The sequence below is a fragment of the Berghia stephanieae genome, chromosome 13 (genome assembly GCF_034508935.2).
Source record: "Berghia stephanieae isolate SIO BIC M18660-M18661 chromosome 13, UCSD_Bste_1.3, whole genome shotgun sequence".
Lineage (NCBI taxonomy): Eukaryota > Metazoa > Mollusca > Gastropoda > Nudibranchia > Aeolidiidae > Berghia > Berghia stephanieae.
The window spans coordinates 10,146,418-10,161,417 of NC_088372.1; the positions used below are offsets into that span (position 1 = coordinate 10,146,418).

General features: G+C 37.8%; 1 protein-coding gene across 2 annotated transcripts in view; it reads right to left on the bottom strand.

Annotated features, from left to right (window-relative positions):
- Nucleotides 1–14,957, bottom strand: part of LOC144959162 (ubiquitin-conjugating enzyme E2 E1-like) — a 45,581-nt gene extending 30,624 nt beyond the window's left edge. The window contains exons 1-2 of one of the 2 annotated variants that reach the window (XM_078891681.1): nt 14,850–14,957; nt 9,934–10,441 (exon numbers count right to left, since the gene is read on the bottom strand). In XM_078891681.1, coding sequence (XP_078747807.1) covers nt 9,934–10,160 — 227 coding nt within the window. In that variant the 5' untranslated portion in view covers nt 10,161–10,441; nt 14,850–14,957. The remainder of the gene's footprint in view (nt 1–9,933; nt 10,442–14,849) is intronic. The other variant, XM_078891683.1, reaches the window with a different exon arrangement.
- Nucleotides 14,958–15,000: the final 43 nt, after the last annotated feature.

A 15,000-nucleotide genomic window follows, 5' to 3' on the forward strand; every position in this document is an offset into this window, starting at 1 on the left:
CATGAAGGCCTGTTTGGCTTGAGTTATTCTTGCTCGTATGTCTCGGTTACATCTTCCATCTGTTGTCACTATTGAACCTAGGTATTTAAAACTTTCTACGTTGGTAAGTTGCTCGCCGTGAATCGTTATATTGCAGGTGTTGTTGTTTTCGGGGTTTTTCTGTATTACCATGCATTCCGTTTTGGTGATATTCACTTCCATTCCCTTGGCTTCACTATCTACTACCACTTTGTCAACAATCTTTTGAAGTTGGATTTCTGATGTTGCAATGAGTACCGTATCGTCTGCGTATCTTATATTATTTATGTTGTGACCTCCCACTTTTATTCCCTCCATATTATTTATGCCCCTCATGATTGTTTCTTGGTATAGATTAAACAGATCTGGTGAGGCAACACACCCTTGACGGACTCCTTTCTTAATAGGAATGGAATTTCCTGTAGAGTTTCCGATTTTGATAGATGCCTGCTGGGTGTAGTATAATGTTTGCATGAGTCTGAGGCCTTTCTCATCAGCGCCAATGGAGTGCAGTTGTTTTAGTATTTCTTCGTGGCGTACTCTATCAAAAGCTTTTTTGTAGTCGACAAAACAGAGGTATAGTGGGGTCTGAACCTGTATAGCTCTTTCACTTAAAACACGGAGGAGGTATATTGCGTTCCTTGTCCCTCTGTCAGGTTGGAATCCATATTGTTCTTCTGCGATTTCGGGGTTAATCTTATTCCTTAGCCTGTTGATAATTATACGCAACAGTATTTTGTTGATGTGGCTTATTAAACTTATAGTTCTAAAATTTTCGCATCTGACTGCACCTGCTTTCTTTGGTATTGCTATGAAAATAGAGTTACAGAGATCTTCTGGAATTTTCCCAGTATTGTATATATTGTTGAATAATATGTGAAGTTCATCAATTGCTAGATCTCCTAGGCTTTTTAATACCTCTACAGATATTTCATCAGGGCCTGTTGCTTTACCATCCCTCATTCGTTCCATGGCATGTTCAATTTCACTTTTGGTGATGTTTGGTCCGCTTAATGGTTCTTTGAATTTCAGTGGTGGTTCATTTCTATTTGGATCATTGTACAGTTCGCCTATGTATTCTACCCATCGGCTTTCTATATGTTGTTCTTCAAATAGCAGTTCCCCTTGTTTGTTTTGGATACAACTTCCTGCTGCTTTGCTTTTCCTTTTCCCTGATAGTTCTTTTATTCTTTGGTGAGCTTGTTGGGGGTTGGGTTTGTATTCTCTTTCGATTTCGCAGCATTTCCAGTCTAGATAGTTCTCGTGTGCCTCGATGCATTTGGATTTAATGTGGTTGTTCAATGTTTGGTATTCTGCAGACCCTCTGTTGCATTTTCGTCTTTCTTCAAATAGGTTTAGAATTTCATTTGTCATCCATTCCTTTTTGCTGTTTATTTGAGCTATTGGTAAATGCTTTTCTGCAGTTGCTTTGACACACTTTTGGAATATATCAAATATATATATATATATATATATATATATATATATATATATATATATATATATATATATATTATATATATATATATATATATATATATGCTCGAAACAAAATTGTAGAAGTTGATCATAATTATAGTTGGAAATATTTTATAAATAGCTCCTTTTATCAAAAAGTTGAACACTATTATTTCATGGTTTTCGTTTTTATAATTTATATATATAGAGCATATACAAAATGTTCAATGCGCTGTATAATATAGCAAGGGTGAGAATGACTGGTCACTAAAAAGGAGGAAATTTTTTCAGCGCTTAGATCAAGAACCATCCATGCAAAAATGACCTATAAATTTAAATTTCATTAAAATTTATTGTGATGCAATCCAAAATGTGTCTCCCAGCAATTTCTTACATCACTCGGAGGAATTTCAAAAACTGAAAGTGTAATCATAACATGGTGGTTGTAGTAATGGTGGTGGTAGGGATAATGATGTGGTGGTGGTTGTAGTAGTTGTTGTAAGGATGATGATGTGATGATGGTTGTAGTAGTAGTGGTAGTCGCCACATACATCTTCCGTATTCACAGATTCACTAATGCCCACATCCCATTGTTTCAAGTTGACCAGAGACGCCAATTTAATATTTGGCTCACGTAAATTTCAGAAACAATTCCGAACAATTTCAATGCTTAAACAGAAATTTCTGAAAAACAAAATATAATCTATTGAGATCTATAACCATCCTAATACCCCTTGTTTCAAATCAAATAAAGTTCCAAAACCAATTTATGACGTATAAAATATTAAAATGAATGGTAGGTGTGGTGGTAATAATGATATGATGGTGACTGTCGTAGTGGTGGCAGTAATAATAATGTATGTGGTTGTGGTGGTTGCAGAAGTGGTGGTGGTGATATTGTTGTGTTGGAGGAGGTAAGGATGTGGTAGTGATTGTTGTTTTAATGGTGATAGTAATAATAATAATAATAATAATAATAATAATAATAATAATAATAATAATAATAATAATAATAATAATAATAATTAATAATAATAATAATAATAATAATAATATATCTTTATTGTCCCCCAAAAAAGTGGCAATTTGGCATTTGGTTACACATTTATAACAATACAATATTGCCATAGACACACTCACACAAGATGCACACTAGTAACATAGTAGTTATCGTAAAAAAAAAAAAGAAAAAAAAAGGGTTGTGATGATGTCGTAATGGTGGCGGCAATGATGGTGGTGATGATGATGATGATGTGGTGGAGGTGGCTGTAGTAATGGTGGTGCTTCATGAAATGATGGTGTGGCGATGGTGGTGGTTGTAGTAGTAGTGGCAGTGATGATGATGATGATGATAGTGGTGGTGGTGGTGATAAGGTTTGAACGTGAAAAGAGAGAATGATGGCTGATGTGAAAAGGATATGATCCACTTTATAGATGCAGGTTTGTCTGACAGAAGGAATCATAGTGTGTGTTTGTGTGTGTGTGTGTGTTTTGTTGCGGCGCTTGCAACACATTTAGGTTATATCAGCGCCAGTAAAAAGGAAGAAAATGGGATAGTAAAAAGTTCTAGAATTACAATTAAAGCACCCAAGAAAAAGTAAGACACAGGGGAACGGAACAAAAAGGGATCAGATGTAGATTCCAAGTAAGAGCATACCACCAATGTACTTAGTTTGAGATCACCTATAAGTCTCATCCGGGCACAAAGAGGAATACACTCAAATGCTTACATTATACATTTAAAATAACAATTATATATTATAATACATAACAGAGAGACGATTTACAAGGAAAAAAATATCATCTCCCAAAACAATAACTGTGCATTTGACTGTTTCCCTTCCAGTTAGGACTCTGGCCAGGGCCAGGACAAAACCAAATAATCTTATTCCAAGACAAAGACAGAAAGCATGTTGGAAAACAGATATAAGGGGATAGAAGAAATAGTATGTACCCCCTTGCCCACTATGGGAGGTCAGGAACCCCACCCAGGTGTGTGTGTGTGTGTGTATGTGTGTGTGTGCGTGCGTGTGTGAGTGAGAGAGACAGAGAGAGAGGGAGAGAGAGAGAGAGAGAGAGAGAGAGAGAGAGAGAGAGAGAGAGAGAGAGAGAGAGAGAGAGAGAGAGAGACTGCTCAAAGTGAATATAGTGATAGGTACAGGGAGATTAAAGTGAAAAACTAACCGAGGTTAAAGTACTGAGTGAACTTTATTGTTAGGTGTGTATGTGCTTTATTTGTTAATCGGAAATAATAATTTAACGTTTGTTTCATGTTGGCAATTGCCAGGAAATTAACATTTTAAGAACTGGGTGCACTTTACTGATTTGTGTGTGTGTGTGTGTGTGTGTGTGTGTGTGTGTGTGTGTGTGTGTATCATTGTTAAGTAAATGAGGATGAAAAGTGAAAACTTATCGAGGCTAAAGAACTGGGTGTACTTTACTGATTTGTGTGTGTGTGTGTGTGAGAGAGAGAGAGAGAGAGAGAGAGAGAGAGAGAGAGAGAGAGAGAGAGAGAGAGAGAGAAGAGAGAAGAGAGAGAGAGAGAGAAGAGAGAGAGAGAGAGAAGAGAGAGAAAGAGAAGAGAGAGAGATAGGGAGAAGAGAGAGAGAGGGGGAGGAGAGGAGGAGAGGAGAGAGAGAGAGAGAGAGAAGAGAGAGAGAGAGAGAAGAGAGAGGAGGAGAGAGCTCAAAGTGAATGTAGTGATGAGTACAGAAAAATGAAAGTGAAAAATTAACGAGACTTAAGAACTGAGTGAACTTTATTGACTTGCGTGTGCACGTGTATACGTTTGGAGGTCATTTCAGCGGCACTTAAAATATATATGGGGCTGTAAAAAAATATAGATTTCAGTAAGATCAAAAGCACCGTTGAAAAAGTGACTGGTTCAAATAGGGCTCAAAAACGGACTCCAAGATCAAACAATCAATGTAGTTAGTTTGAGGTCACCTAAAAGTCTCACCAAGACACAAGCACAGAATCCTTGTGAGAGAAATACAAAATTTAGAACAACAAATCTAACGTCACACAAAAGAGAGATGATATACGAGGACAAACATATCATCTGCCAAAAACGACTATACATTTAATTGTTTCCCTCCGTGCCAATGAATCCGGCCAGGAAAAGGATCAAGCCAAGACAAAGGCAGAAAAGCAACTCTGATCCATGCAAGTCAAAAAATCCCACTAGGAAGATGATGTGATAGTGGTGCTTGCACTAGAGGTGGTACTGATTACAATGAGGGCAGTGATGATGTGGTTGTGGAGATGGTGTTACTGATATGATGTGATAGTTGCTGTCGTAGTGGTGGTAGTTGTGGTAGAGATGGTGATGATGTCATGATGGTTCAGGGGTGAGAATGACTGGTTACAAAAATGGAGTTCAAGACCTATCTATGAGACGATAACGTATAAATTTGAATTTCATTAAAAATTTACTGAGATGCAATCAAAAATGTGTCTCGCAATAATTTCTGACACCACTTTGAGGAATTTCAAAAGTTGAGAGTGTAATTACAACATATTGTAGTAGTAGTAAGAAAAGATGGCGGTAGGGATGATGATGTGATGGTGGTTGTAGTATATAGTAGGGTCGTGATAGGGATGATGATGATATGGTGGTTGTAGCTGTAGAGGTGTTGGGAATGATGGTGGTTGTAATAGTTGTGGTAGGGATGATGTGGGGTGGTTGTAGTAGTGATAGTTGGGATGATGTGGTGGTGGATGATGTATTTGTATTGGTAGTAGGAATGATGATGTGGTGGTGGTTGTTATAGTAGTGGTGGTAGGGATGATGATGTGATGGTGGTTGTAGGTAGTAGTAGTGGTGGTGGGGGATGATGATGTGGTGGTGATGGTGGTAGGGATGATGATGTGGTGGTGGTTGTAGTAGTAATGATGATAGGAATGATGATGTGATGGTTCTTGTAGTAGTAGTACAGGTGGTGGTTGTAAAAGTAGTGGTGATAGGGATGTTGATGTAGTGGTTGTTGTGAGCCTTTTTAAAAGGCGTGATGGTGATGGGCGGAGATAAACCACCATTTAGGCGGAAATCCGCCTTTAGGCGGTAGATTCTCAGCCCTGATATAGAAAGAAATATAGTAAACAGTTTGAAAAAGGAAAATTTTGACAATTCAAATTGACAACGACTGACAGAAACAAATCAGCAATACGCGATAAAAAATACTGGGGCCATTTGCTTGTGTGGCTCGGTAGGGTGTCTCGTCTTTTCACAAAAGTCAAGCAATGTTATGCGTGATCAATGACTATGGGTGACAGTGATAGGTGGAAAATTCTGGTCCCGTAGTTGCGTCCTTGGGTAAAACACTTCACACACTGGATCAGGTGTGTAGCCAGGTAGACAGTGACGGAGACTCTAAGAATGAGATAACAATAAGTACGCCCAAAAGGCGAATGGAACTGTATAAAATGGAAATATGGTTCCATATGACCTGCTCGGGGAATACATGAAAGATTGTGAAGCCCATTGAGCACGGTTAATCCACGGAAATGCTCTTTATAAATGCTCATATTGATTTATTTGAGAGTACATTATAATATAGTGCAACCGAGAGGGAATATTATATCCATAATTGTTTGGGACAATTATTAGGGGCAATGAGCACGTTATATTTATTATGTGTCATAAGGTATGACTGGGCTAGGAAATTGACGTGTGTTGATGTTTTGAGTGCGTGTATGCTGGGGGGCCGGGGGTTGTAGAATAGTTCACATTGGGGAGCAGCGACAGCAGATGTGTGTGTGTGTGTGTGTGTGTGTGTGTGTGTGTGTGTGTGTGTGTGACGTCACTACTGGTAAATGTTATACTCAATGAATTGGGTGCAGCGACCTCTATAATAATATAGGTACTATTGGTAGACAATAACTGTGTGAGAACGGCAATGCGGTCAATATTGAGTTCGGGGTGACCCAGATGTATGCGTCATTTTTGTCAGTGATCATTCCTGTTGAGTGGGGATCCAGGCGGGATGACTGCATTACTAACTTGGTCAGCGCTCGCTTAAAACGCAAAAGGATCGGGATCGAACCTGGGTGAAGTCGAAGATTTTTTTTCTTCTGACCACCCAGCAGTGATTAAGTTGCTGGGTCCGCTAAATCTGGTGGAAAGCACATTGCAATAGATCAACGTCCTATAAAGATGGTAGCAAACAATCGCCGTTGCCTGCTTAGCGCTAGAGAAACTGGGATAAACTCCGGTTCTATGGGCCTTATAGCTTGAATGACAACTGTTTTATATATAAGAGAAAACAAAAGAGAGGCAATAGATCACCCTTCATTATTTAGTAGTAGTAGTAGTAGTAGTAGTAGTAGTAGTAGTAGTAGTAGTAGTAGTAGTAGTAGTAGTAGTAGTAGTAGTAGTAGTAGTAGTAGTAGTAGCAGCAGTAGTAGTAGTAGTAGTAGTAGTAGTAGTAGTAGTTGTAGTAGTAGTAGTAGTAGTAGTAGTAGTAGTAGTAGTAGTAGTAGTAGTAGTAGTAGTAGTAGTAGTAGTAGTGCAATTGTAAAAGTAGCAGCAGCAACAGCAGCAGTAGTAGTAGTAGTAGTAGTAGTAGTAGTAGTAGTAGTAGTAGTAGTAGTAGTAGTAGCAGCAGTATCTGTAATGACAGCAAGAACATCAATTTGTATCACATACTTTCACTTTATAACAAGTAACGAGAATTCACGCAATAGATGAATGTATGGAAAAAAAGAAGGGGTGGGGAGGTGAGACGAAGGTAATAAAAAATAACACCAAAAGTGCTCAATCCCATTTAGGAGTCACTAGACAACAACAACACTTAATATGTAGGAAGAGACACGACTAACGGCTGTTATGCGATCGTACTTATTTTTTACTATGCACCGCTCAGAGCGGGACTCGAGCAATGGACCTTCAGATCCGAAGACAATATAGCTGCACAACAAAAAATATTGATAGACACCTCCGTTTTAGAACAGACCTGCCTTCGTCAGGGGTGGGGGTAGAATAGAGGAGTAACCATAATTAAATCCCAAAATCTGCAATCAGCAACCCTTTTTTTTTCTTAAATCGTGGTTCCTCGTCTTTCCCGTAATAATAATAGGCGGGTCTGATTTAGGGGGATCACGTCCTCACACGCATTCATCCCTGGAAAATGAGTAGAGAATGGAGTGGGTTGGATAAAGAGGCAATTTTCCTTTCAGCCTCTTGGAAGACAAAAAATAGAAGTTTGAATTGTGACTGAAAAGAAGGAGTAGGTTGAGGACTGTCCTTAGGGACAGATTGGTTGTTTTCATCGACTCACTGCTCTATGGACAATGTTTATTTTTAGAACTTTTACAGCGTTTGTAATGATGATCGGCTTGCGACTGCAATCCGAAGATTCGAATCCCGCTGTGGGCAGCGGAAAATTTGAGCCCTTGAGAAAGACTCTTTAATCATATTCATTTCTTATACTCTATCAATCAAATAGATTCGCCGGTTATAGTAGATTATGTCTGAAAGGAAACGATACAAAGCAGTGTGTCGATTCTACATTGTTTACAGTTGTGGCTGGCTCTGGTATCCTTGTAGATCGCTTTGATAACATTTAGTGGATATTGCGCTAAATAACGTTGACATTGTCTTACCTTCTTATAAGCACCAATGATAAAGTGAGGTAAAACTCTCCCCCCCCCCCCCCCCCCCCCCCCCCTCTCTCTCTCTCTCTCTCTCTCTCTCTCTCTCTCTCTCTCCCTCTCTCTCTCTCTCTCACGCAACCATGTGAAGCCTTTTGTTTTGTAAATAAAACAGCCGACGAGAGGGGGGGGGGGGGATTGTTATAGAAATCCCCCTGGGGGGAATTCTCTCTCTCTATCGATAAATTCGATAAGAATATGCCCGCTGTGTGCTGGCTATGAACAGGATTACAACGTTAGAAGATAAAACAATCACAATAAATAATAAACATGTACAACACAATTAATTCAAACATACGAACATGAACACACACACACACACACACACACAAACACACACACGCGCGCGCTCGCGGACATAAAAAAATAAATAAAAAAGATCCACCCACACATACGCGCGCATGTTATTTGAACCGGCCCCTATCAAATTAATTGCACTGTCTTGTTAAAATGTAAACAAAATCCATACGTTAACGCGCGACTGCTTTATTTATTTATTAATTAATTGTAAAATTATCAGGGCGCACACAAACACACACACACACACACATATATATATATATATATATATATATATATATATATATATATATATATATATATATATATATATGTATATTACAAGCGCTCCGAAGTAAACATCCAGAAACACATCAAACAGTATTCAACACCAACTGGACATAATTTCACTTCATTCCTCCCTGATGAGCCCATCTATCTATGAGCAAATGGGAGCAACAACGTTGTAGGTAAAAAAAAAACAAAAAACAAACGAGGTGATAATATAGAAGAAAGGTAGAAAGAGTAGTCTCAGAGCCATAAGACTCGTATTCCTAGAACTGGAGGTTATCCCGGTCTCTGGATCCTAAAGGAGACAGTAACAATTCTAATTCTACTCACTATAATAGATAGGATACCATAGGCCCCAAGAGAGAGAGAGAGAGAGAGAGAGAGAGAGAGAGAGAGAGAGAGAGAGAGAGAGAGAGAGAGAGAGAGAAAGAGAGAGAGAGAGAGAGAGAGAGAGAGAGGGAGAGAGAGAGAGAGAGAGAGAGAGAGAGAGAGAGAGAGAGTCATTTCGACATCCTTCTTTTTAAAGTTACTCAGGAAGTAATGCTTCTCTGGTTGATGAAGACCATATAAATATATATATATATATAAATTAACTAAGCCACCATATTGAAGCTGATGTAGCAATGTCTCACATTGAGCAATTACCTCATACTCATACAGGACCCTGTTTTACTTGTAGATTCTCTTTGTTTTATTTATTCATTTATTCTTATGTCAAGAACCAATTTAGACTCCAAAAGGATATGAATATAACTAAGTAATTAAACGGAACAACTACAGTGGACGTTCAATTTTTACGTCATGGCACAAGACGACCAAACGGCTAAAGCTCAGCTGGTCATTGGCTCAGACAAGCAAGGAAGTAAGCTATTTCAATAGACCTGGGTTAGCAAATTACTGAGAAATGACCGATTGCCTCAAACTGATATTTTGTTGTGGTGGACCAGATGTGTGGAACTTGTTCTCTTTGACCAAAATTATGAAACTTGGACTGAATTTAGATGCTTTATCTGTGAGAATGAAAATGGGTCCTCCAAGAAAGAAAACAAAACAAACAAAAAAAAATATATTTCTGATCATTTTTAACATTAACTTTTAATTCATTTCTTGGCATCAGCTTCACTTGATTGAGACGGTGCCTCACAAATGGAACAAATCTGTTTGATCAACCAGCCAGACAGACTAAAAATATTAAAGGTCAAAGCTTTAAAAGAAATGAATCTTCAATTTACTCACCTTTTGAGACTGGTGGGCATTGCTTTGCCTGACTTTAATCCACTTCTGGATGCAGATGATGAGGACGTAGATGAGGACAATGGCCGTGACGATGATGGTGAAGGAGTTGGTAATCCGTTAGTTGTACCATTATCAGTTGTTGTGGCCGAAGCTCCGTCTCTGTTGGACGATCTCTGTTGTGTCTGCTGTTTGTGGGAATTGCTGTTGTTGGAGGCAGACGTAGACATCTTGCCTGAAATCTGTGAAGGCAATGACGGTAAATAAAGCCTTTGTTTGTTTCTAAAAAGCTCTTTCTCCTTTCTGAAATAACAATATCTCACGCCCTGAAAGGCTTCAAATCCTGTAAAGTTGTGAACAGGAAAAGCCTTGGTGAAAACTTTTGACTGCAGTGCCTGTTGCCAATGTAGAAACCTTTTACTCCTTATGAAAAAATATCAACTTCTTAGACTCTTAGACAGCAAAACTGTAATCCAAATGATCTTTGACTTTAAAATAAAAATATTGATATCTGGAGACAAAAAAGACAAAACAATAATTAGAAGGTGAGACAGAGCATCAGTAGCAGTCAGAAAAACAGCACAAATTTAATTTGTTTTTTAAAAGATTTGTGATGTTTGCTATACTTTTGTTTTTTTAGGCTATTTCAGCATCATCAAAGAGGGCTTGGTGAGAGAGACAAATAGACTAGAGCTTGAAAGATTCATTTAAGGACCCTCAAACAGGAAGCCAATGGGATAGCTCGGCGCACAGTTGAGTCCTTGGAAAAGGCTCTTTACTCACATTCTCTAACCATACTCAGGTGTAAAATGAGTACCTGCCTGTTAACAGCGTTGTCTCTATAAGAAAAAATTGTAATATCGCCTAATAGGCATTCTTCATTTTATGTGGTGCTGTTGGCCAGGGACCCCTTGTAAAGCTCTTAGAGCACGTTTAGCGGATATTGCGCTATATAAAATCTCAAGTTAGTTCAAACAGAAAACATCTTAAGGTACAGGAGATATTTATTTGTGTCCTATTCAGCAAGATACTAGCATGGGATCATGCCATGTGTGGTACACCCAATTTATTTTATTACAAAGGCATACTGATTACAAAAATTTATGAAAATAAATCTGGTAAAGAAATAATTTTTTTAAAAATAATGTTTTATTTTTTTACATCACACCAATAATAGTGGGAGTTAGAAGAGATAGTAAGAGTGAGAAACAAAGTAGAAAAATCTGGCCAAGGCAGTCATAGGTCCTGTTCCCTGTCCAACATGGACGATGTGACATTACAAAACCATGAATCAGTGTCTAAAAAATTGACTGAAGTCTGAAATTTGTTCATTCTTTGGGAGTGGATGGGGAAAAACCCTTTTAAAAAACTTGAGCTTTCATATAGCGCAATATCCACTAAACGTGCTCAAAGCGCTTTACAAAATGTTTGTAATGACGAACAGCAACACATAACATTTAGAACGATACATGATGCCTGTTAGGCGATAAAACAATTTTTTCTGACACGGACAGCGCTGTTAATGGCCAGGTACTCATTTTACACCTGAGTACACTGAGAGAATGTGAGTAAAGATCCTTTTCCAAGGACTCAACTATGTGCCGAGTGAGACTAGAACCCACGACCTTCCGATCTGAAAGTGAGTGTCATACCACAGGACCACATGCCGCAAGTCCTTACTTGGAATCTTTAAAGCAAAAAGGAAGAAAGGTCTGCCCAAAAACCACCGGCAGAGAAACATACAGTAGAAATAGAAAGGTTTTATAGAAGCAGCTGAGGCAGGAGGAGATTGAGGTATCTTGTTGAGACGGTCTCCACACCAAGAGGGTTGACAGGCCTTAGTAATTTAGATATCTTTTCATTTGCCTGTAACTCCGAAGAAATTGATATGGGAGAATAAGACGAAGGTAAAATGAAATACGAAAATCTAACTTAAAGACCCAAATAGTATGATCAGTTTAACTTTATGATATAAGCAACAAGAGCACTCCGCTCAGAAACAAATGGATCCAGTTTGCATCCATCCAAATTCAGAAAAGAAAAAAAAAAAAATTGTGGTCCTGAAATGTAAATAAAAACAACAATTATTGATACAAAGCAAGCAAATTGTTACTATCCCAACCTGCCAACCCCTTACATCCAAAAGTGGAATCAGAGTATCAGAAAATAGGAATTTGAGAAGAAAAAAAACAGGAATTTGTCACCAATGAACAGTTCCCTAATAAAATTACCACCTTTACCACCAAACATATAACAACAGTATTCTGGCACAGCTGGCAGAACTACATTCACATGTGTCAGGTAATGGAATGGGGAAAGGGGGGAGTGCAATTTACTACTTAGCTCCCTTTTGGCAACCATAAAAATTAATCACCTAAAGTGTCCCTTGCCTTGTGAGGCGAGAGTTCTACCACTGATTTATCGGGACACTTTTAAATGGGTAGTAGCATTAGATTGCTACCTTTTAAATAGGAGATTGGTCTATCATAACGTACTTTCAATCAGACTGAACAGACATTGCATGTGAGTTTGAGGCCAGAATATATCCTGGTTTTTGTAGCACAGACAGCAACGATTTCTTATCTCACTCATACTCATAGCAGTCTTGGGTCCCAATTGCTCAGATGGTAGAGCACTCGCCTCAACATGCAAAGGGACCGGGGATCAATTACAGATGAAGTCAAAAGATTTTTATGACCTCTTCCCCCCCCCCCCCCCCCCCACTGCCCAATAAGTATTGATTGCGTAGCTGGAGCTGTTAGATCTGGTGGAAAGTACTTCGTGATAGATAGGGTCCTATCCAAAGGGTAGCAAGCAATTGTTATTACCCAGCTTTTCCTACAAAATCTTACAGATATTGCATGTTAGTCGGGGACCTGTAGTGTAAACACCAGCTTCTGTAGATTTAAACAGACTGTAATACAAACAACTACTGGTTGCTGCCTTTTGGATACGACGCCATTTTATTGTATTTCAAAGCACTTTCTGTCACATCATTTACTAACAGTTCTATCAGTTTAACAAGATACCTAATCACTGCCTGTTGGATAAATAACAAACAAAAAAAAACCCTCTCAACAAGGAGAAATCTTCACCAATACTAATAAAGAAAAAAAGAAAGAGAGAGAGGTGAAAATACAAGCAGACTTCCTATGATTCTTAAATGAACACATTTGTAAAATTGAGACAAAAAGTAATTAGATAAAGATGACACTGATGACACTACAATTCAGTGAGTTAGCAATCAACTTGTCTTAATCAAAGAGAAAAGAACTCCACCCACAGCTCCCCACCCACTAAAAGGTCATTTGCTGAACCTCAAACTAACTCAACTCTAAGTCCTTTCTCATTATCATTATAGTTTGTAAAAAATGAATTAACATTTCATATTTTATTTTATGTTGCTGCCTTTTTGTAAAAAGGAGGGGGGGGGGGGGGGGCGGGGAGCCGTGTCAATGTATCTTCATCTTTAAAAATTTGAATTTTTTTTATATTTGGGTTTGGTTTTTTTCCCGTTAAAAATATATTAGAGGGTTATTGCTTATTACTTTAATTTTCTTTCATTTTTTTCATAGATTTTGTGACATCAGCTAACCTCTAAATTTGGATCTATGACCAATCCTAATGTAAAAAAAACGTGACAATTACACTGCTGTTATTGATTAACACTTCACACATTTCAAATGATATAGTAGAAGTACCTAGGCCTATAGCCACAGCAAATCGATAACAATAAATGATACAAACATAACAATAAATAACACCAACACAATAATAACAATATTAATAATAATAATAATGATGATGATGATGATGATAACATTAACGATAGTGGTTGATGAGGTTATGATAATGAGATAGTAATAATAATAATAAGAACATAAAATAAGCTCCACTTTTATCTGATAGAAACATTTCACAAATGATGAATGAATATTTGAAAAAATATAAGAGTGGGTTAATCAGTCTCATAGTCATAGCAACCATATATCCCTTAACTATCAATTGACAAATTCATGGAGACAAGTCATAACATTCTTACTTAAGTTTTTTATTAGTATTATCTGTAATAGTAATGGTAATCATGCTTTTTATGTTTCATTTTCATTATCCTTCTGGATCAGAGCGTTTCTGTTTATTTTATTGTTTATTTTGTGTGCAAATAAAAAGGGGGATGGGAACCTGAAAGAATCACCCAAACGTCAAGTAAGTGGAGAGATCAAAATATAATTCAGGATGCAATGTACAACAGCACATCGTGGAGGATATAACAACTAGTTTGCACTAAGTAAATCGACATGAAGACGAGAGTGGACCTTTCACGCCAGATACGAGTGCTACCGTAAACCCTCTAAAATTCAAGGGGCTGAACTGCTCATTGATTGTACTTCACAAAGGCGAATGGTTTGAGCTTAGATTTCAGGAAATATCTCGTCGAAACATGATTTATATGACTTGTAGTGTGTCACATATTAAAGATAATTGATTAAACTTAAACTAGACGTTAAGTCTTATATCAAAATGTCAATATATATTGAGGGAGATGGTTTTGATATTGAACGAAGGCAGAATTTGAGAAATTTCTGGCTAAGGTTGATGGGTCTTGAATAAAGAGGTATTTTTCAAAATAAATCGGACATTTTGTAAAACAATCACTCTGAATGGATACCCAAGGGATGTATCTATCAATTGCATCATTTATATTCGTTTAAAAATGTGTGAATTCTGCACACAATGGATTTGATATTGATACACAATGCAGAAAATACTCAACGGAAGCATCATTCATCGTCCTTCGTCTTCAGCCCAGATGAGTCGGTCAATATCAACGACGAATTTCAGAATAATTACATCATGATTGTGAATAAATTCTATGCAAGGCGATTCTTCGTTATAATGGCTATAATGTGACAACTTACCAGAACAAAATATGTCCAAAATTAAGAAAAATCAAGCCAATTTCACACCTTGAGTTCGAGGTAGACCAAACAGCTCGCTGATCTAATGGGCATAAGATTTCGCGTTGTGACCTAGAGCAGTCGGAATGAGCTGCCGTTACTTTTTCCTCCC